The sequence below is a fragment of the Vicugna pacos genome, chromosome 18 (assembly GCF_048564905.1).
Source record: "Vicugna pacos chromosome 18, VicPac4, whole genome shotgun sequence".
Taxonomy (NCBI): Eukaryota; Metazoa; Chordata; class Mammalia; order Artiodactyla; family Camelidae; genus Vicugna; species Vicugna pacos.
The window spans coordinates 30,054,123-30,074,933 of NC_133004.1; the positions used below are offsets into that span (position 1 = coordinate 30,054,123).

The 20,811-nt window shown below is 38.4% G+C and overlaps 1 protein-coding gene and 1 non-coding gene across 7 annotated transcripts in view; one reads left to right on the top strand and one right to left on the bottom strand.

Moving 5' to 3' along the window:
- The first annotated feature begins 3,090 nt into the window (after positions 1-3,090).
- The window catches only part of TNRC6A (trinucleotide repeat containing adaptor 6A), an 89,262-nt gene continuing 71,541 nt past the window's right edge, over positions 3,091-20,811 (top strand). For all 6 annotated transcript variants that reach the window (XR_012061172.1, XM_072942798.1, XM_072942799.1 and 3 more), the window contains exons 1-2: positions 3,091-3,261; positions 3,671-3,718. Coding sequence is in view for 3 of the 6 variants with exons in the window: in XM_072942798.1 (XP_072798899.1) it covers positions 3,257-3,261; positions 3,671-3,718 (53 nt within the window). In the remaining 3 variants the exon portion in view is untranslated. The remainder of the gene's footprint in view (positions 3,262-3,670; positions 3,719-20,811) is intronic.
- On the bottom strand, positions 9,324-9,398 carry TRNAG-ACC (transfer RNA glycine (anticodon ACC)). The gene has a single exon. It is a non-coding gene; the product is annotated as a tRNA-Gly (tRNA).

Genomic DNA, 20,811 nt, shown 5'->3' on the forward strand with positions numbered 1-20,811 from the left:
CAGAGAACTGGGGTCTAGCACAGCACCAGCCCATACAGAGCTCAATAAATATGTGTTACATGGGTGAACTGTCATTTTAGCTTTCTAGGGTACACGGGTGAGATAGAGGCTAAAAATATGGATTTGAGAGTCATTTGCACTTAAATATTATTTAAATACAAGAGAATGGATGAGATTACCCATCTCAAGGAGAAAGTGGAGAGTGAGAGAGGGAAGAGTCTGGCATAGAGCGAACATTTATTTCATACAAAGCAAGAGATGCTGGCAAAGGATACAAAGAAGGAATGGCAAAAGAGGGAAAAAGAAACTCAGAACAGGCTGCCAACTCAGCCAAGATAAGAGATTCTCTAAAAAAGGTGGGAGTGGTCAGTTGTGGCAGGTCCAGCAAAGAAGTAAATCAATTCAGGATGGAGATGTTACCATTGAGTTTGGGAGCTTCAATGTCATTTATGACCTTGATAAGAGCAATTCTGGGGGAGGACTGGGGCTATCAGGTTAGAGTGGTTTGGGGAAGGAGGTGAACAATGAGAAGCAGCTGGTGTAGAACTTTTTCAAGAAGCTTTCCTGGGAAAGGGAGCAGAGAGATGAAACAGGACAAGGAATAAAGCTCATATTTTATAATAACTATAAATGGAGTATAACCTTGAAAAATTGAGAATCAATATATGGTACACCCATAACTTATGTAATATTGTACATCAACTATAATTAAAAAAGAGAGAGAGAGAGAAATGAAGCTAGAGAGGAATGAGGTATCCAAGGAGTTGTTTTTTGTTTTGTTTGCATTTTTTTTTCTTGGTGAAAGTTACTAGAATATGTTCGCATGATGATGGGAAATACTCATCAGGGAGACTAATTATTTAAAAAAAAGAGAGAGAGAGAGAGAGAAAGAATAACAAGAGAAGATCCCTTGATAGTTTTCTGATAAGGAATCTGTGCTGGTCTTCTGCTGTCATTCTTCTTTGACCTACCCCTAGGCACCAAGTTTAAGAGATAGATAATGAAAAAGTGATTACGATTACTTCATAATGCAGCCCTGGAGGGGTCATATGGGATGCGTCAAACCATTCTGAAAAGATCTTCAAGAAATTATATCTTCTCAGCTTCCCTAGAGCTAGGAATGAGTTCTAGGGTTTCCCAACCTTGGGTGCTATTGGCATTTTGGTTTGGATACTATCATGTTTGGGGAGAGAGGGACCGTCCTGTGCTTTGTAGGATGTTTAGCAGAATTCCTGGCCTCTGCCCACTAGACACCTGTAGCATCCAATTGTGATGATCAGAAACCACAAATTGCTAAATGTCCTAGCCTTGGGGTTGGGAAGTAAAAGTGCCCCAGTTGAGAATCAATGATTTATTCAAACCTAAAACAGTCTAATTAAAAAAAAAAAAGAATCAGCTAATCTTAACAGCTGTGTAAATGTTAATAAATATCAGTTTTCATTGCCTATTGTTGTAGAAAATTATTCATAAACCTGTTATGAAAGCATTATTTGTGCCATTCCTACATGCTCATATTTTTAACCTCTAAGGAAATACTATAATTTGCATGTTTTAAGTAGAAAGAGCAATGAAAGAAAAGCAAACCAAATATGTGTGTATATGAATTGACCATGGTGATGAATTCATGATGACAAGAAAAGGAAAGTCACTGGCATTTATTGGTGCCCCCTACATTTCACATTTTACAAACCTGATTTTTAAAATAAATATAATTTTTTACACGCTTATTGTATAAAAATGAGAAAGAAAAGCCAGACACATTAAGGGAAGAAAATTAAAAACCTCATAATATCACCAGTTAATATTTTGGTGCATATGCTTTAGGACTTTCTGTGAATTCATTCATTCATTCATTCATTCATTCACTTATTTATCACACATCTCCCTGAGAGAGTATAGGAATTAGGCAGTCAAGGGCTTTATTTCTTTTTAATGGGAGAGATTTGGACATGTTTTAAAGCTGGCAGAAGGACGTAGTTTAGAAAGAGGAAAATGAGATGATCACAGAGTGAGATTTTGAGAAGGAGTGGGTTTTAAGCACAGCGCTGTAATTATTTTTAGATTAGAAAAAAAAAGTGTTGTTGAGAGTATGGAAAGAATACACACATAGACACACGAATATATGTATCTTATTGTATCTACATGTACGTACATGGTTGTATCTACTCCTACACGGATGTATCTTACTGTCTACAGTAAGATATATATATATGTATACATATGTACCTATCTTACAGTATCTACATGTTTCTACCGTATGAGCTACTTTGGAACTTGCTTTTTCACTTACTCTATTGTAACCATTTCCCCATGCCGTTACTTTTCCTCCCCATCATTTTTACAGTATCCTAACGCATGCCAGTAGTTCAGGTTTTAAAGCCACCTGGTAACGTTGGACATTTTGGCCGTTCACAAATTTTTACTATCAATGCAGGGACTTAATATCACGACGGTGACATATTTGTAGTTCTCCAGGATTATTTTCTGAACAGAAATTTGCACAAGTGGAATTGCTGAGTCAAATGGTCTGCAAAATTCGCTGGATAAAAATCGCTTTTCAACCTCACAGTCATTCTCAGGTATACATTCTTTACCTGAAGAGGAAACAGAGAAGCGGAGAGGTTCAATAATTGGCCCAAGGTCAAAAATAATCTAGAAGTGGTGGATTTCAAAAGCCGCGCGAGCTCTTCGTGCTGCGGCAGGGGTAGATTTTGCGGTTTAGGCGATTTTTTTTTTTTTTCTTGGTGTGTTTCAGTTGGGGGAGGGGCCGGGCAGCAGGGAAGGAAACTTGTGTCGCAGCAAAGAACGAGGAGGAGGAGGGGAGGGACTCAAGTCAGATCCGAACCGGCGCGGCGAGAAAGGCTAGGCTCAGGGCCCGGCGGCTCCCCAGCCGTTGTGAGGGTCGCCCGGGAGGCTGTGACCACCTGCCCCTTCCTAGGGAGGTCCGGCCGGGGGCCGCGCGCCGCACCCAAGCGGTTGCCAAGGGCCTGCCCCGACTGCTGGTCCAGTTGCTAGGGCCTCCATCTTGAGGCCGGTGGCCGCGGCGGCCCCGGAAGGGGTTGCCGAGCGGGGCATTCACTTCCGGTCTGGGGCCTGCGGCGGCGGCGGCGGCGGTGGCGGCGGCGGCGGCGGCAGCGGGTCGGTGTAGAAAATGGCGCTGGTGCAGCGGCTCGGGCCTCTCCCCGCGGCGCTGCGGAGGGCTTGAGGCTCGCGAGCCTCACTCGCCGCGCCCCACTTGCTCGTGCACTTTACACACATGAGGTGAGCGGGGCGGGGGCTTCCCTCCGGGCGGGAGGAGCCTCGGGCGCTGCCGCAGGGCCCGAGACCGCGGGCGGCGGCGGCGGCGGCAGCGGCGGCAGCGGCAGCGGCAGCAGCGCCGGGCGTCTCCGGGACCTCGGGCCTCGGCGCCGGGGGCGCCGGCTGCGCTGCTGAGGAGGCCGGGCCAGAGGCCTGGAGGGGCCTCGCTGCTCCGCTGGGGCCGGGCCGGGGGCTGCGGCTCGTCCGCGCCGCCTGCCCGCAGTCCGGGCTGCAGCCCCGCAGCTTTGTGAGCCCCCCCGGGCTCCCCTCCCCTCCCCCATCCGGCCCGGGCGCGAGCCTCTGCCGCAGCAGCTCCGTTTTCACGCGCATCTCTCTTTCTCTCTCTTCTTTCTCTCTTTCTTTTCCGTTCCAGAGAATTGGAAGCTAAAGCTACCAAAGACGTAGAAAGGAATCTTAGCAGGTAAGATGGGCGAGCTTTCCGTCTCTCGCCCCATTAATCGTGTATTTCCACCCCGGGTCGTCCTTGCTAGGTTTAGAAGTTCCCCCATGTCATTTTCTTTCGCATGTAGGGAGCCGACATTCGGGAGAAGAGGCCGGAGGGAATACTGGATGGAGGGATTGCGGGGAGATGCGTAATTACGCGTGTGTTCCTTTCTTTAGGGGGAGAAAACCCCAGTGAAATGCAATTCTTGTAAACTTAGTTAAAGCATTCTCACCCTTTTAGAATTTAATTAGGGGACTTGTGCATTAATTACTATTGTAAATGGTTGCAGGCATTGTGTGAGTCATGACTGAGGCGGCCCTTATGGCGGGCTGTCAAACTGTTTTGGCTTCCCCGTTATTACTTTGTAACTCAAATTGTTGCCTTTATAAAAAGATACTATGTGTTCGCATTTTTGTTCAACACATTGTAGTCAGGCGGATTCTGTTGCACTGGAAACAGTTTTGCCCTTGAACTTTACCGAGCATAAACTGCGTTTTGTTTTCTTTTGAAGCTACATTTATATCTACGTTCGGCGTGTGCTCTTTTTTTATCAGCTGGTGAAATAATTAAAAACCTGTTCCCAGTGCATGGTTCTCTTTCCTTTTGGACCTGAGTGCTTTTGCACTGGTAACTTAATTCACTACCACAGAGGGAGTTTTTGTTTTTTAAACGACGCCTTTATGGAAATTCTTGGCTTTATTGAGCTGTAATTGCTTAAGTATTAGGGCATTGCACTGTATTTAACTCTTTTTCACATTCATTTTCTGCCGTACGGTCTTTTCCTTTCTCATTATTCACCGTTTTCTTTTGCATCATATTGGGATATCCAGAGAAACTTCTAGATTAACCTGATCAGTGGGATCTCTTTCTCTTGGAAAGAATAAAATAAAATTTCTCTGTCAGAGGTCTTAATGTAGTTTGTGCTTGGTGATTGTTTTAGATTTATGTTGGGATTATTAACATCCGCAGTTCAAATCATCTGAATATTTTTTCACCATATAGAATCATTTCAGATTGTTAGTCTTTTGAGTTTTATAGGTATGAATTTGTTTAAGTGCTTGTTAAAGAATCTGTTCAGTTGGTGAAGGATGGGCGTCATTGGTTTACCAGATAAGAGATTTTCTGTTATTCAAAATAATTTCAGGATCATTTTAAGGAAATTAAGCCTGACGTCACTGACTAAATAAATGTTGGATATTTAAATAAGTTTTGTTGTCATACTCTATTAAAGGAATATTAAAATATGAAACCATTAAATAAAACAGGTTGTGTTTTTAAAGTGTAATTTCAGAAAAGAACTTGGAGGGTCAGTCTATTTCTCCTTCTATTTTTGCTTTGTCAGGTAACTATATCAGTATGATTCCTATGGAGGTTTTCTGGGACTTAATTAAAAACGGAGTCTAATACAGGTATTAATTTTCATATGCTATTTCAGTTGGATAGAACTTGGAATCGCGGTATAAGAGCTTGAATCCCAGCTTTGCCACTTACAGTATGACCTTGACTCTTGGCAAATCACTTAGCCTCTCTGTTCTAATCTATAAAATGAGAGGTCTGAGCCAACTAGTTGCTAAGGTCTATTAGACCAGAACAGACTCCTCAGGAAGTCACGGCATTATCCTGTATTCAGGTTAGTAAACATTTCTTGAGCATCTTCTATGTTCCAAATGCAAGACTAGGCACTAGGGAGGGGAAGAATGGAAGTAGCTGAATTTATTGAATGCTTACTATCTGCCTGGCACACTTTTCTGAAGACATTAACTCATCTGATCCTGTAACACTCTGGGAGGTAGGTACTTTTATTATTCCTGTTTTACAGATGAAGACTTTGAGGCACAGAGAGGTTAATTAACTTACAGGAGGCCACACCACTGGTAATTGGAGGAGCTGTTATGCTTCAGAATGTATTGTGTTGCCTCACTAGAGGCATGATTTTTCACCTCAAAAAATTTGAAAATACCTTTGAGGAGGTAAAACCCACAAATACACACAACACTTCTAGATCAGAATTTCTCAGCCTGGGCTGTTGAGACTTGACATTTTGGACCAGATAATTTATTATTGTGAAGTCTGCCCTGTGCGTTGTGGGATGTTCAGCAGCATCTCCCAGAAGTACTCCTCTGCCACTTGTGACAATCAAAAAATGTCTTCAGATGTTGCCAAATGTCCCCTACCCAGGGAAGTAGGGGCGGGAGCCACCTCCACTTTTCTAGATTTTCATGTTACCTGAAAATAGCCAAATATTTGGATTTTCAATGTTCAATCTGTAAGTGCTAAATATCTTTTAATACTGTAGAACTCCAGATTCCCACTGTGTAGACCCCCAGGTTTGGAAACTCTAGTCTCTGAATGAGTGATGACATTATATGGCCATTTTCCTTTTCCTCTGCTAAGGTACAAACAAACCCTTAAGACAGTGTGCCGGGTAACCAGTGCCAGTTAAAAGTGGCACAGTAGGTAAATTTAGTTGACCATATGAGGTAGGCTTAATTCACGGATGGCCATTAAAATTGTCGCTTTTTGTTGGTATCCCGGCCATTCAGGAGAGGGAACTATCATGTCTAGATCTGAGTGACCACCATTGGAACTAAACTTTAAAAAATAGAATCAATTTTGAAAGGCAGAGAAAAGGGCAATATAGGAACAACAGCAGAAACAAAGGGACAAAATCCAGAAAGTACAGGGACTTTTGAAATAGCAGTAAGTAGTTCAGTTGGATTGGCATAGAAGAATGGGGGCAGGTGTAGTTTCTTGAATAGCAGGTTGAGGACTTTTTGCATAACTCTTACATTGTGGAGAGCTATTACATGCTTTTAGGTAGAATGGTGATAGGATAGAAAACTATAACTAATTATTTAGGCAAGAGGTGGTAAAGATCTGAATTACATGTTAGTAGAAAAGAGGGGAGAGTGTGAGATACTAAAGACATGGAATCTGGGGTTTGGCAGCTAATTAGTCTGGGATCAGTTGTGAGAGGACTCTGAATTCACAGGGGTCTTCACATCTTGGGTGAGTGAGAGATTGACCCAGCCTCTGAACAGGGTACTGGTGAGAAAAGGAATAAGAGTTTGGGAAGAGAAGATGATAAGTTACAGTTTAGAGTTGTAGAAAAATCTGTTCTAACTCAGTTTCTCTGGTTTTAAAAAAAACAAACAAGCAAACCATATTGTGGAGTCCAAGGTGATAGAATTGCTGAGTACTTAAATCTGGGCCATGATACCAGCTAGTATTCTGATCCCTTCGTTTTACAAGTGAGAAAGCCATGGCCAAGGTTATATTCTTTAACAAGTGACAGAGCTGGGGTTCAAACAGGCCTTGTGACTGTAACCATAGGGTTCTTCCAGCTAGGCAGTATTTTATATTGCACAATAGAAAAAAGATGACTTTGGTTTCTCCTTTCTGAAAATGTAAAAATTACGCCAACATAGTTTGTGGCCATTTTACTAATTTACTATATTGTTGAGTGTATTGTCTAAAGTAGAAGTTACATGCTTCATGTTACACTGATTTTTTTTTTTTGAAAACCAGCATGAAATGCCATCATGTAAGAAGAGTTGTGTATGCTGTGTACCATATAATGTAACATCTGAACTGGGACATTTTTATCTGAGACATTTTTGCCTGGGACATGCTAAATAAGAAAAGACTGAGGGACAGAAGGAGTAAATCAGGGTGTTAGGTCTTCCTATGTAAGGTGGACCCTGCTCTTGGAATTCATCAACTTTTATCTGAATTTAAAAAAAAAAATCATCTGATTTTGTTAAGCTTTTCTGGTTTTTTTTTCCCCCGTGAAGTTTGTAGGCCAGCAGTTTCATATTGGTAGGTTTCTTTCAGCTGTGTGTTATATCAGTAGGTAGGATAAATGAATCACAAACTCTAAGCTTAATTTTTAAATGTGTAACAACCCTCTATGGAAAATTTAAATATACACATCATTAAAAAATCAGAGTACCGTTCTGTAACCTTGCAAATTTTGGCATCTGAAGTAAGTCTGCAACGATAAATTAGAGTCCCTTGCAGTTGTGTTTCATGACAGCCTCAAAAGTGTTGTCCATAATTGGAAAGACTGAAATAGATATTTGCTGTATCTATTCTGCTTGGACTGACTTATGACGTCTTTTAAAATCAAGAAAGTGTCATCCCATTTAAAAGGTTTTAAAAACTCATCCTAACATTCAGTAAAGTGGCAAGAATAGTGCAACCAACACCTGCATCTCTGTCTAGGTTTACCAGTTGCTAATATTTTGCCACATTTGTTCTGTGATGCCCCTTCATCTCTAAGTAAGACATCATTTATCTCCCAGGAACAAGCGCATTCTCTATAACAGATAACATGATTATCACACACTGGGAAGTTTAACTTTGTTACAGTACTGTTTGGTCCATGTTCAGATTTTCCCAGTTGTCCTAATAATATCTTTGTTCTTTTCTCTCAATTCCTTAATCCAGGGTTGAGTTTAGTTGTAATTTCCTTTTATCAGGAGCAGTTCCTTATCCATTTATTCCCCTTTCATGACATTGACGTTTTGGAATAGTCCAAACCTTTTGTTCTTGCAGGCTTCAATTTGGATTTGTCTGGTTGTTTCTGTATATGGTTCAGGTTAAAACTTCTTGGCAGGAATAACACATAGGTGATGTGTTCCCAGTGCGTCACTTCAACCTCCCTCCCCCACCACTTTGAAGGAAATAAACTGAAAGTTTACCCAGCACTTTTACCTTTACACTAACTCAGTGTTTCTTTCATTTTAGGATATGCCAAAAAATGTGAAACTGAGGTATAATTTTAAATAGTTGAGGTTACAATAATTATAAGACTTCATGTTTAAATTGGTCAGCTGTAATGATTGCAGCTTTTTTGAAGTGTTATTCTGAAGGTAGCTCTTTTATTGTTAGACATAAAAGTTGCCTGTTTTTGGCTCTCACAGTAATAAACTGATAATCCTGCTAAGAAAATGAAACATAGGGCTGGACTTGTGATATACATTCTTCAAAAGAATGCCCCATTGAAATTAGAGTGGCATTGTGCTGACAGAACAGGGGTTCTCATCCTGGATTCCACAGAGGGACCACAGATGGTGTGAAGTAGTTTGAGAAATTGAATGTGTGCTTTAAAAAAAAAAAAAAAAGGAAAGGAAAAAAGATAGTCCTTAGCATTTATCAGATTTCAAAGGCTCAGAGCTCCCCAAAGATTAAGAAACCTTGTATTATAGGGAGGATGTGAGAGAAGCTGAATAATCTCAAGAAAAGGGAGATTTTAAGATTTAAAAGAGAGAAAATAACATTAGACTAAGGCATAGGTTCTCTCAAAAAAAAAAAAAAAAAAAGAAAGAAAAAGGAAAGAAAGAAAAGAAGAAATTATGTCCCTCAGTATCTGAAGGGGATTGATTCCAGAACTCCCCGCCCCCAAGGATACCAAAATCCAAGGATGCTCAAGTCCCTTATACAAAATGGCATAGTATTTGCATATAACCTAAGTACATTCTCCCATATACTTTATTTATTTTTAAAATATTTATTTTTAATTTTTATTTTTTAAAATTTTTGAGGGGGGAGGTGATTAGGTTTATCTGTTTATCACTTTTGGTTGGGGTACTGGGGGTTGAACCCAGGACCTCGTGCATGGTAGGCACGCACTCTACCACTGAGCTGTACCCTCCCTCCTCTCATATACTTCAAATCATCTCTAGATTACTTATACCTGATATAATGTAAATACTACGTAAATAGTTATAAATACAATGTAAATGCTATGTAGATTGTTGCTAATGTATGGCAAATTCATGTTTTGCTTTTTGGAACTTACTGGAGGCCAACTGTATAGTTTCAATGTCCTGTTAATGTGGTATTACTTTTTAAGGGAATTGCATACTCTGAGCTAGCTATGAAGCAGAAATCCTAGTGTTTCTTTTCTTATATCTAGGGAAAAGTGTTTTGATTTTTAGACAGTAGTATGTTATGTGATCATGACTCAGCTGACTTCCCATTTCAAATGGAATGTTCAAAACAGATTGAAACTTGGTTAAAGAATTTTATACTTTGAACCTTACAAGATATTTTCTGCAAACAGCGATTGATTGGATTTTGTATAATAACAAACAAGATTAAACCACTTGTTTTGCTCTTACTAGTGGTTTTGAGTCAGCCAGCGTTTGTTGAGCAGCTTGCTGCAATGATACTGAACATTTTTATAATTTTGATGTCTGTGTTTTGTTGACTTTGGTCCCTTCTTCTTATTTTGGAGAATCCCCCTAAAACACAGGAAATAGTGCTGTGTGGAGTGAAATATGCACTGGTTTTTAGGTGTATTTTTAAGTATTACTTCACTTTTTTGATAACTGGCCACACAAAGGCTGTCAGAGGAATATGTTTTATTTAGTATTCTACTTGTGAATCCCAGGCAATATGAGGCACGTAAGTGAGACTCCTAGCAGGTAGAGCTAATATACAGTGTATATTCTCTGCACTGTTGCAAGTTAATCCTGTTCAAGCCACAGTTCTGAGCCTGTCATTCACTATTTCTTAAAAACCGCTGCTATCTCCATAGTGACTCTGGAATTTAAGCCCAAACTCTTGTGTGTGCTCAGCTTGTCTTTTTAGCTTCCTCCCTTCTACCTCTTGTTCTAGCCTCAATTCTTCCTTCTCTGGATGTTCCTTTCAATTTCTCTTTCAATTTTTTTGATAACAGATTTATTAAGATAAAATTGACATACCATAAAGTTCACCCTTTTAAAGTATATGATTCAGTGGTTTAGTATATTTACAGAGTTGTTCAGTCATCACAGATACCTGATTCCAGAGCATTTTTTAATATCCTCCCTCAGTAAAAACCCTATACCTTTGGCAGTCACTCTCCATTCACCCCACCTCCAGCCCCTGGCAATCACAAATCTATACTCTGTCTCTATGGATTTGCCTATTCTGGACATGTCATATAAGTGGAATCACGTAACATGTGGCCTTTTGTATTGCTGGTTTCACTTAGCATGTTTTCAAGGTTCATACATGTTGTAGCATGTATCACCTCATTCTTTTTATGGGCAAAAAAAGAAATGCTCCATTATTTAGCTATACCATATTTTGTGTATCCATTTATTGATGGGCATTGGGGTTGCTTTCATTTGGGGGCTGTTATGAATAATGATTCTATGAATATTTGTGCACACGTGTTTGTGTGGACATAATGTTTTCAGTTCTCTTGGGTATATACCTTAGAGTGGTATTGCTTGGGCATATGGTAATTCTGTGTTTAAATTTTTGAGAAACTACCAAACTGTTTCCAGAGCAGCTGCACCCATTTTACATTTTCACTAGCAGTGTATGAGTGTTCCATTTTCTCCACATCCTCAGCAACACTTGTTACTGTTCTTTTTGATTAAGTTATCTTAGTCGATGTGAAGTGATACCTCATTGTAGTTTCGATTTGCATTTCCCTAATGATTAATAATGTTGAGCATCTTTTTGTGTGCTTATTGGTCACTTGTGTATTTGATTGGGAGAAATGTCTATTCAAATAATATGCCCATTAAAAAAATTTTTTTTTAAATTGTTGAGCGGAAAGAGTTCTTTATGTATTCTAGATACAAGTCCTTTATTAGATACATGATGTACAAATATTTTCTTCCATTCTGTGGGTTGCCTTTTCACTTTCTTGATGTTGTCCTTTGTAGCACAAAAGTTTAAAATTGTGGTATGTTCAGTTTACCATCTTAACCATTTTGAGTGTACATTTCAGTGAAATTAAGCACATCCACAATGTTGTACAACTGTCACTACGATCTATCTCCACAACTCTTTTCGTCTTGCAAAACTGAAGCTCTGTACCTATTAAACAATAACTCGCCATTCTCTCCTCCCCTCCACCCCTGGAACCACCATTCCACTTTCTTTCTGTATTAATTTGACGGCTCTATGTACCTCATGCAGTGGAATCATAGGCTTTGTCCTTTTGTGACTGGCTTATTTCACTTACATAGTATCTTCAAGGTTCATCCATGTTGTGGTACATCAACCAGTTGATTTTTGTATGTTGATCCTGTATCCTGCAGCTATGCTGAACTTGTTTATTATTTCTAATAGTCTCTGTGTGTATTCCTTAGGACTTTTTATATATAAGATCATGTCATCTGTGAACAGTTAGTTTTATAATTTCCTTTCCAGTCGTGGTACCTTTTATTTGTTTTTCTTGCCTATGTTTTTCTAGCTAGAACCTATAATGCAGTGTTAAATAGGAGTGGCAAGAGTGGACATCCTTGTCTTGTTTCTGATCTTAGATGAAAAGCATTCAGTCTTAAGCATTAAGTGTAATGTGAACTATGGGCTTTTATAGATGGCCTTTATCAGGTTAAGGAAATTTTCTTCTGTTCCTAGTTGGAATGCTTTTGTCTTGTCATGAAATGATGTTGAACTTTGTCAGATGCTTTTTCTGTGTTTACTGAGATCATGTAGTTTTATTTTTTGCTCTAATAATGTTATGTTACAGTGACTTTCATGTATTAAACCAACCTTGCATTCCTGGGATAAATCCCACTTGAGTATAGCATATTATCCTTTTTATATGTTGCTACACTTGATTTATTAGTCTCTTGTGAGGATTTTTGTGTCTATAGTCACAAGGTTATTGATCTGCAGTTTTGTCTTCTGGTGTTATCTTTGTCTCTTCTAGTGTTATGTTTGGTACCTTGGATGGTCTGGTTTGGAATCTGGAGTCTGAGGTCTTGAGTTGCTGGTTTGGCATCTACCTCATTCTGCAGTGTACTATAATAATTGTGTTTATATATCTGGTTCCATTTTCACTTTAAAATTTTTTTCCACTTTCAGGTATGATTGACAAATAAAATCAGTTTCATTTTCTTCTCCCCCCTCACCCAGCAGTTAGTGCATTGCCCTTGTGTGTGTGTTTTATTGAGACTTAATTGACATCTAACTTTGTGTAAGTTTTAGGTGTACAACTTGCTTGTTTGAAACATTTATATACAGTTGACCTTGAACAACATAGGTTTGAACTGTATCGTTCCACTTTATATGTGGATTTTTTCCCATTAAATACATACCACAATACTACACGATCTGTGGTTGGTTGAATCCGCTAATGCAGAACTGTGACTATGGAGGGCTGACTGTAAAGTTATATGCAGATTTTTGACTGTATAGGGCCAGTGCCCCTAACCCCTGCATTGTTCAGGGGTTTGCTGTATTCCAGTATGACTGCTGCTGTCATGTCACATAATTATCATTTCCTTTTTGCAGTGAGAACATTTAAAATCTAGTCTCTTAGCAACTTTGACGTATATACCAATATTGTTAACTGTAATCACTATTCTGGACATTAGGTTTACAAAATTTATTCCTCTTTTAGTTGCAAGTCTGTGCTGTTTAACAGCATCTCACTCCCCTCCCCCCCAACCTGCCCCTGATAACCACCATTCTATTGTTGAGCTGTTTTAGATTCCATCTATAAGTGATATCATACAGTATTTGTCTTTCTTTGACTTATTTCACTTAATGTTCTCAAAGTTGATCCATGTTGCAAATTGCAGAATTTTCTTCTTTCTCATGGCTGAATAATATTCCATTGTATGCATATACCACACCATCATCCATCCATGGACACTTAGATTGTTTCTATATCTTGGTTATGGTGAATAATGCTGCAATGGAGTTCAAATATCTTTTTGATATGCTGTTTTCATTTCTCATTTCTCTTGGCTATATACTCAGAAGTGGGATTGCTAGGTCATTAGTTGTTGTAGTTTTCATTTTTTGAGGAATTTCCATACTATTTTCTCCATTCCTGACAGCTGTCCTTTTCTCTATGTCCTTGCCAACACTTTTTACCTTTTGTCTTCTTGATGATAGCCATTCTAAGAGGTGTGTTAATTCTGTTTTCTACTGTATGCTCTCCTTTCTTTGGTTACAACCTTCTTTGTCTCCTAACCTTAGGCTAGTGCAGCATTTTGTACCTAGCCTCTTGCAGCTCATGTTTAGTGTACACTCGTGTTCATCTCTTAAGCACTTCCTCTGCATTACCTAATTTAATCTTCACAACAACCCAACAAGGGAGGTACAATTTAAGACCTCTTGTAAACGAGGAGATGGAGGCTTTAGGGAAATTAAACAAGTTGCTTACACAAGGTAATGGAGTTGAGATTTAAGCCCACTTCTCTTTGGAATTGGAGCCAGAGCTCTTAAACTCATGCTGTGCTGCCCAGGAAATGCTTGTTTGAATAGATTGGATTTAAACTGGTCCTTAAAGAAGTAGAATGTGGGTAAAAGAAAGAGTGAAAGAGTGCGTGTTTGATGGTGGATGGGGTAGTGTTAGTAAAAGCAAGAAAGCAGGAATTGGTATTTAATTGCAGTACCTAATGCTGGGGGAGTACAAGTAGAACTGATTTTTGTCCCCAGAACAGTAATTAGTTCTATTTGGAAGAGTGAGATTAACATCAGAAATAATTAGAAAATGAGCATTGTTTAATTGAAGGTAAAGGGTGAGATTTGTATGAGTTGGAAAGAATCATGAAGGAACTAGCAATTAAGTTAAGCTTAAAAAGAGGAGTAGATTCAGGACGGTAGTTTAGCAACCAGATTTTGGGTCAGCCTTAACCATTGCCTTGTATTATACAAGTCACTTAGACTTTCCAGTCCTTGGTTTCTTTAAGTGTCATATGGGAAAAACATCATTTCTGTGTTTTGGTGTTGTGGGCTCAAAATAGGTAACATCTCAGAGTACCTTGTAAGCTATGCATTGCTTCTGTTATTATGGGAAGGGGTATCCGTTCTCTTAAAATTCTAATCTCACCAACTGTCCTCAACCTGAGCTTTTTATTTTAAAATAATTTCAGTCCTAGAGAAATTTTTTAAGAACAGAGCAAAAGATTCCTGAATATCCTTCATCTGTATTCCTTGAATATTGACATTTAACCACATTTACTTTCTCATTTTCTTTCTACAAGCATATTGGACAAACAAACAAAAACAAAGCATAAATACATGACAGAAATAGACTCATAGACAGAGAATACAGACTTGTGGTTGCCAGGGGGGCGGAGGGTGGGAAGGGATAGACTGGGATTTCAAAATTGTAGAATAGCTAAATAAGATTATACTGTATAGCACAGGGAAATATACACAAAACGTTATGGTAGCTCACAGAGAAGAAAATGTGACAGTGAGTGTGTATATGTCCATGTATGACTGAAAAATTGTGCTGAACACTGGAATTTGACACAACGTTGTAAAATGATTATAAATCAATAAAAAATGTTAAAAAAAAAAGCATATTGGTCCCCCCCCCTGCCCTGGACTATTTGAGAGTAGCTTAGAGATGTGATATCCTTTTACCCCTAAAAACTTAAATATTTATTTCCTAAGGTCAAAGACATTTTCTTAGTACAGTGCCATTATTAAAATTAGAAAAGTACTATCAGTAGAATCTTAATAGCAAATCTACAAACCTTACTCAAATTTTGCCGATTGTCTCAATAATACCTTTTAGAGCAAATCAGAAAAAACCCTTTTTTTTTTCTGGCCTAGGATTTAATGTAGGAATACATTGGGTTTTCATATTTGCTTAACCACCTGTGTTCTGGAACAGTTTCTCAGTCTTTCTTTGTTGTTGAAGACCTTGATATTTTTAAAAGAGTACAGGCTGGTTATTTGGTCAGATGTCCCTCTGTGTTTGTCTTGATTAGATTCATGTTGTGCACTTTTGGCAGGATTAGCACAGGACTGATGTGTTCTGCTTAGTGCATCATGTCAAGAGGAGCACGATGTCCATTTGTCCCATTATTGGTGATGGTAACTTCAACTACTTGGTTAAGATGTGATATATGTTGGGTTTCACCACTGTAAAGTTAGTATTTTCCCCTTTGTAATTAATAATGCTATTGTTGGAAGAACTTTGAGACTATGTAAACATCTTATTTCTCATTGAGATTCTTGCCTGAATCAATGCATTGCCAAATAGTGATTTTCTAAGTCCATTATTCTTGCTGCATTAGTTGACATTCTACTGTACGATCTGCATCTTTACCCTATTAATTCATCCGTTCATTCGTTTGTTCATATCAGTAGGGACTCATGGATTCCTTTTTTATTCAGTGGGTTGTAATCCTTTACTAGCATTATTTTATTGCTCAGATTATGAGGCTAGTAGAGGCCTTCTTCAAACTCAGCCTCTTTTTGAAGAAATCCAGATTATGTATCATCTGGATCTTCACTGCTACTTCATCATATCCTATTTTCTCCTCTTAAGAGGAAGATATGGTGACTTCGCTACCACCTGTGCCTCAAAACAAAGCTTTCTGCCTGTGCTTTATGGTTCAAAGTCAAATGCTATCTGGAAATATATAATATTGCTGCCATCCTGTCTTTTGTCCTCTTTTTCTCTACATATTCCTGTCACAAGTAGGTATTTTTGTTAACCTGTGTGTGTGCGTCCAGAATTTATGCAAATACAAGCATATGAGGATATGTGTTCTTATCTCAACCCTTTTTAACCTTAGTTTTTTTTTCCCCAATTAACTATACACCTTCCAGATCCTTTCATACCAGAAACCTTCTTTATCTGTTTTACAGCGGCATAGCATTCAGTTTTATGGGTGTATCAATTTTATGTAAGTACTTGAGTATTTGCAGATGTAAACTACCTGTGACTATAAACTGGCCCTTCTTGTGATACCCTATCTGTCATCACCTTCTCTGATACCTTTATTCCTTACCCTTTTTAGAAAAGGACTTCCAAACAAGTACTAGTCTTCCTTAGTCAAAAAAACAAACGAAAACACTTCATTTTTATCCTGTTTTCTTCATATCATGGCCAAAATTTTTGAAACTCTGATCACTCTTAACGTAGTTTTGCAGCAGTTGGGTTTCCATCTCTATTATCTGGTGAAATTATGGTTTTGAAGTTTACCAGTGACTTCCTGTTGTGTAGTGCCAGACTGGCTTTGGTGATTAATTTAGGTGTAGGAGGACAAGGAGGGAAAAAGAAGAGGCTGGCAAGCAGATAGAAAAAGGAGAAGTGGGAAGGCTGGGAGAGAATAGAATAAAGTGTAAGGGGAAAAGTAGGTGAACAACATTTTTTGGCAGAAGATGTGAAACTATTTTCATAACTAGCGTGTAACATACAGCTGGCTTCTGTGTGACGATGAGCTGGCTTACGGTAAGCTGTGACTGATAGGCTAGTTGGGCCCTCTGGAAATTTGCCCCCCTATTTTCTCTGTCCCATTATTACCAATTTTGACTGTAGAGCTGTCGTTTTAAATTTTTTGCTTTCTGAAATCTGGAGTTGTCATTAACCTGGGTCTCTTTTGTCATTCTTAACTAATATTGTCAACTATCCCAATTTCTTATGACTGTCTTGGATTGATTCTTTGCTTTTCATTTCCTTTTGCCACCATCATGGTTCAGGACCTTGAACTTTTACCTGGATTACTGCAACGGTCTTCTCACTGTGTGCAGCAGATTTATTTCCTACTTTTACACAACGCTTTTCCTCCTTTTTTCTATCCCAATCAATACTGGCCCCTGACATTGCCACGCTAAGTCTCTGCTTTGCTGGTGTCCATACCCTTCTGTGTTCCCTTGTGGGAAAAGGCCCACTTCTCTGTCTGTAGAAATCCTGCCTCTTCTTTAAGACCGAGATCAACAACTTAACTGCTCTGTGAAGCCTTCAGCTGTAACAGCTCATATGCATGTCTTATTTACTAAACTTGCTTACAGCCTCTACCAAGTGATTGCTTGTTTCTTTATTTCAAGTGTGTTCAGTTTTGTTCCTACAAAATGGTAGTTTAAAACTGTTTTCTGTTTGGGTTCTCCTAGTGCACAGCAAACTGCTTGACTTACAAGAATTCCAAAGGACATTCTTAGTGGTTTATTGATTAAACATTGTGTAGTTTATTATTAAATAGTTTTGGATGCAGAGAGGCAGCTCATCCCAATACCTTGAGAGTCTGCTTCCCTCTGCTTCCCTACTATACTATGGAAAGTGCGTACTTTTTAATGGGATTTTCTTTTTGTTTTCCTAGCAAGTGATATACTGTCTGGACCTTGACCTTTTTTTGACTTAGCAGTGTGTCCTAGAGATCTTTGTCTGTAAACCCATGTTTGTTGGTGGTCCCAAAGACCACCCTCAGATTTGATTCACTAGAAAGACTTGCAGGATTCAGCACATAGTCATACTCATGGCTATGATTTATTACAGTGAAAGTATACAAAGCAAAATCAGTAAAGGGAAAAGGCATGTGGGACAAAATCTGGAGGAAACTAGGGGCAAGGTTCCAAGGTTTCTCTCCTTGTGGTGTCACACGGATGTGCTTAACTTCTCTAGCATCAAATTACGACAACATGTATAAAATATCTACCAGGAGAGCCCATTAGAAATTCAGGGTTTTTTGTTCAGCACTGATAATGTAGGTACCTGCTGCCTAAGTGTACCAGAATTCCGGACTGCAAGAAGGAAAGTAGGTTTTCAGCAGAACTGTATTGTTTGTACTAAGTTTACCCGTGTTATCAGTTAGGGATTTGTAGAACCTTCCTGACTCCAGCCAAGGGCCAACCTTGCAGTGCTTTTTCCTAGGATCGGTCTCAGACCTGCTGTGTTAACTCTTTCCTGCACATCGTGGAATTCTACAATCCCTCCCCACCCCCTGCTTTTTTTTTTAACTAATGTGTAGTATTCCATGGTATGACTGCATTATGATTTGTTCAGTTTTTCCCTGCCGATTGGCTTTTAAGGCTATTATCTATTTTTGTACATTTGCTTTTCTAGAGGCTTAGATTATAATTGATGGGTCATAACATAGTGACATTTAAAATTTTAATATTAATAGGTACTTTCGAATTGCTCACCAGAGATCCTTACTAGTCCTTATTTCCGACAGCAGTTTATGGGAGTATCCTTTGGAAGTGATTGTTTTTAATGATATTCATGTTGGGACTGTAGGGAAGACTGACTGTCAAACATCAGGAAGAGCAGGTCCAGGGAGGGCTTTCTAAATCCCAGGTCTGTCCTGCTGCTGTTCTGGACACTTCCCTCACCCATCCTCTTCCTTTTCCCAAGACTCTTGGTTCTTACACTCATCTGCTTCTTCGTCTGTCTCTAATCTGCCTCTTTATTGCCTTTAATCGTTGATGTAGAGGCTTGTGATTTTTATTTTTCTTTTATTATGGAAAATTTTAAATATACACAAAAATAAAGCAATGAAGAATCTTTGTGTACCCTTTACCTGGTTTCAGCATTTGCCAACATTTTATCAATCTTGTTTCATTTTTCTCTTTTACTTTTTTGAGAGAATAGGGTGGGGCCTGGAGTAGTAAAAGCAAATCCTAGATATGGTGTTTTTTTAAAAAAAAATTTTTGTACTAATTTACAAAAATAATGCATAACATTTAAAATAGTGATATACTTTTTAAAAATTTAACAGTTTCCCTAAATACTTAGTTCAGTTGTGAGGTTACTCTAATGTTCCTAGTTCAGGAGAGCATTTCCTCATGAATTTCCTGAAATTCGTGTAAAGTTATAGAAACATATACAGACAACTTAAAAATATGGGTTAATAACGTTCACCCATCTGTAAATTGCTTTTTTTCATTTAACAGCGTGTTAGGGACGTTTCATCAAATCAATAAACAGATCACCTTCTTTTCAGTATGATATGCTATGCTACTATATAGCCATTTCTTTACTGATGGACATTTTAGTTTTTCTGCTTTTCAGGCCTTGTGAAGCTTTCAGCAAACTTTCATATGCTTATGACCTTGTGTACTAGTGCTTTATTACTGTAAGATACATTCTGAAGAGTTAGGTGGCTGATTAGACTTTGTATAACTTTAATTAAAACTATTACCATAACACTGTCCAAAAGGTTATAGTAGTTTTCCACGAGGTATAATATAAGAGAAAACCTCCTAACTTTCATTGTCGCCAGCACTGGATATTATTATTCTTGAACATTTTTGCCAGTGAAGTTAGTATAAGAAAATAGCATAGCATTATAGTTTTTTGCCTTTATTAGAAAGAAAACCCAGCAATTTATTTTTTTTAAATAATATAATTGGTTTGGGTTCATACTAGCAAATGCAAGTTTGCCTCAATACTAGGAAATCCATTGATACAATTAATCATACCAGCAATCAAATCACAAAAATTCTGTAATTATTTCCATAGCTACAGAAAAGAAATCTGACAAAATATAGCATGCATTCATGACCCCAAATCTTCCAGCAGACCAGAAATGGAGAATAGCCTTTTATTTTTTGAATATTAAAGCTTACTCATTTGATATTAATACTTGAAATTTTTTAATATTTAATTTTTGAACGCTTATTCCCATGGCTCAGAAATTAAAATGCTATCTGAAAAAGTTTATACAGTGAGATCTTCCTTCCTCTTGTCCCCCACATGCATAGTTCCTCCTGCCTCCTCCTTCACAATTACTATTAGTTTCTTAAGTGTTCTTTTAGAGTCATTTTACACACACACAGGCAAATATAAATACATATCCTCTCCCTTGCTGTTTACACAAATGATAGCATGCTGTGCAGTCTGTCATGCATCATGCATTTTTCATGAGTTTTTTCCCCTTACTTCTGATAGTGTTTTAGCTACCTTCCTATTTCTCTCTTAAACAACAAAACAAAACACTGTTGAACTCCTCAAATATGAGACCTTAACAGTTATTATGTAGTTGTAGTCTAGTTGTTTCTTTCACATCACCATCCCACAAACATTCACAAAATAAAAGCACTGAAATTGCTGTCTTAAATATCAATAATGCCTGGTCCCTCTTGTTAAAACCAGTTGCTGTTCAGTTTTTTTCTTTGATTCTTTTGCTGTTCTTCCTCCTGATAACACATTCATGATTCTTGGAACTCTAATACTTTGTGTTTCCTGCAATACATTCTGTTAAGTGTTCTTGTAAAAGGTAGAAAGAAATAAGAAAAGGAGGCACACAGTCTGGAGGAAAAATATTAAGTGAGAAGATCTGTCACTTAACCTATCCAAAGGAAAAGGATTTATTTTCTGTGGCTCCTGAAAAGAGAGCTAGTACTTTACTTTGGGAGGGGAGATA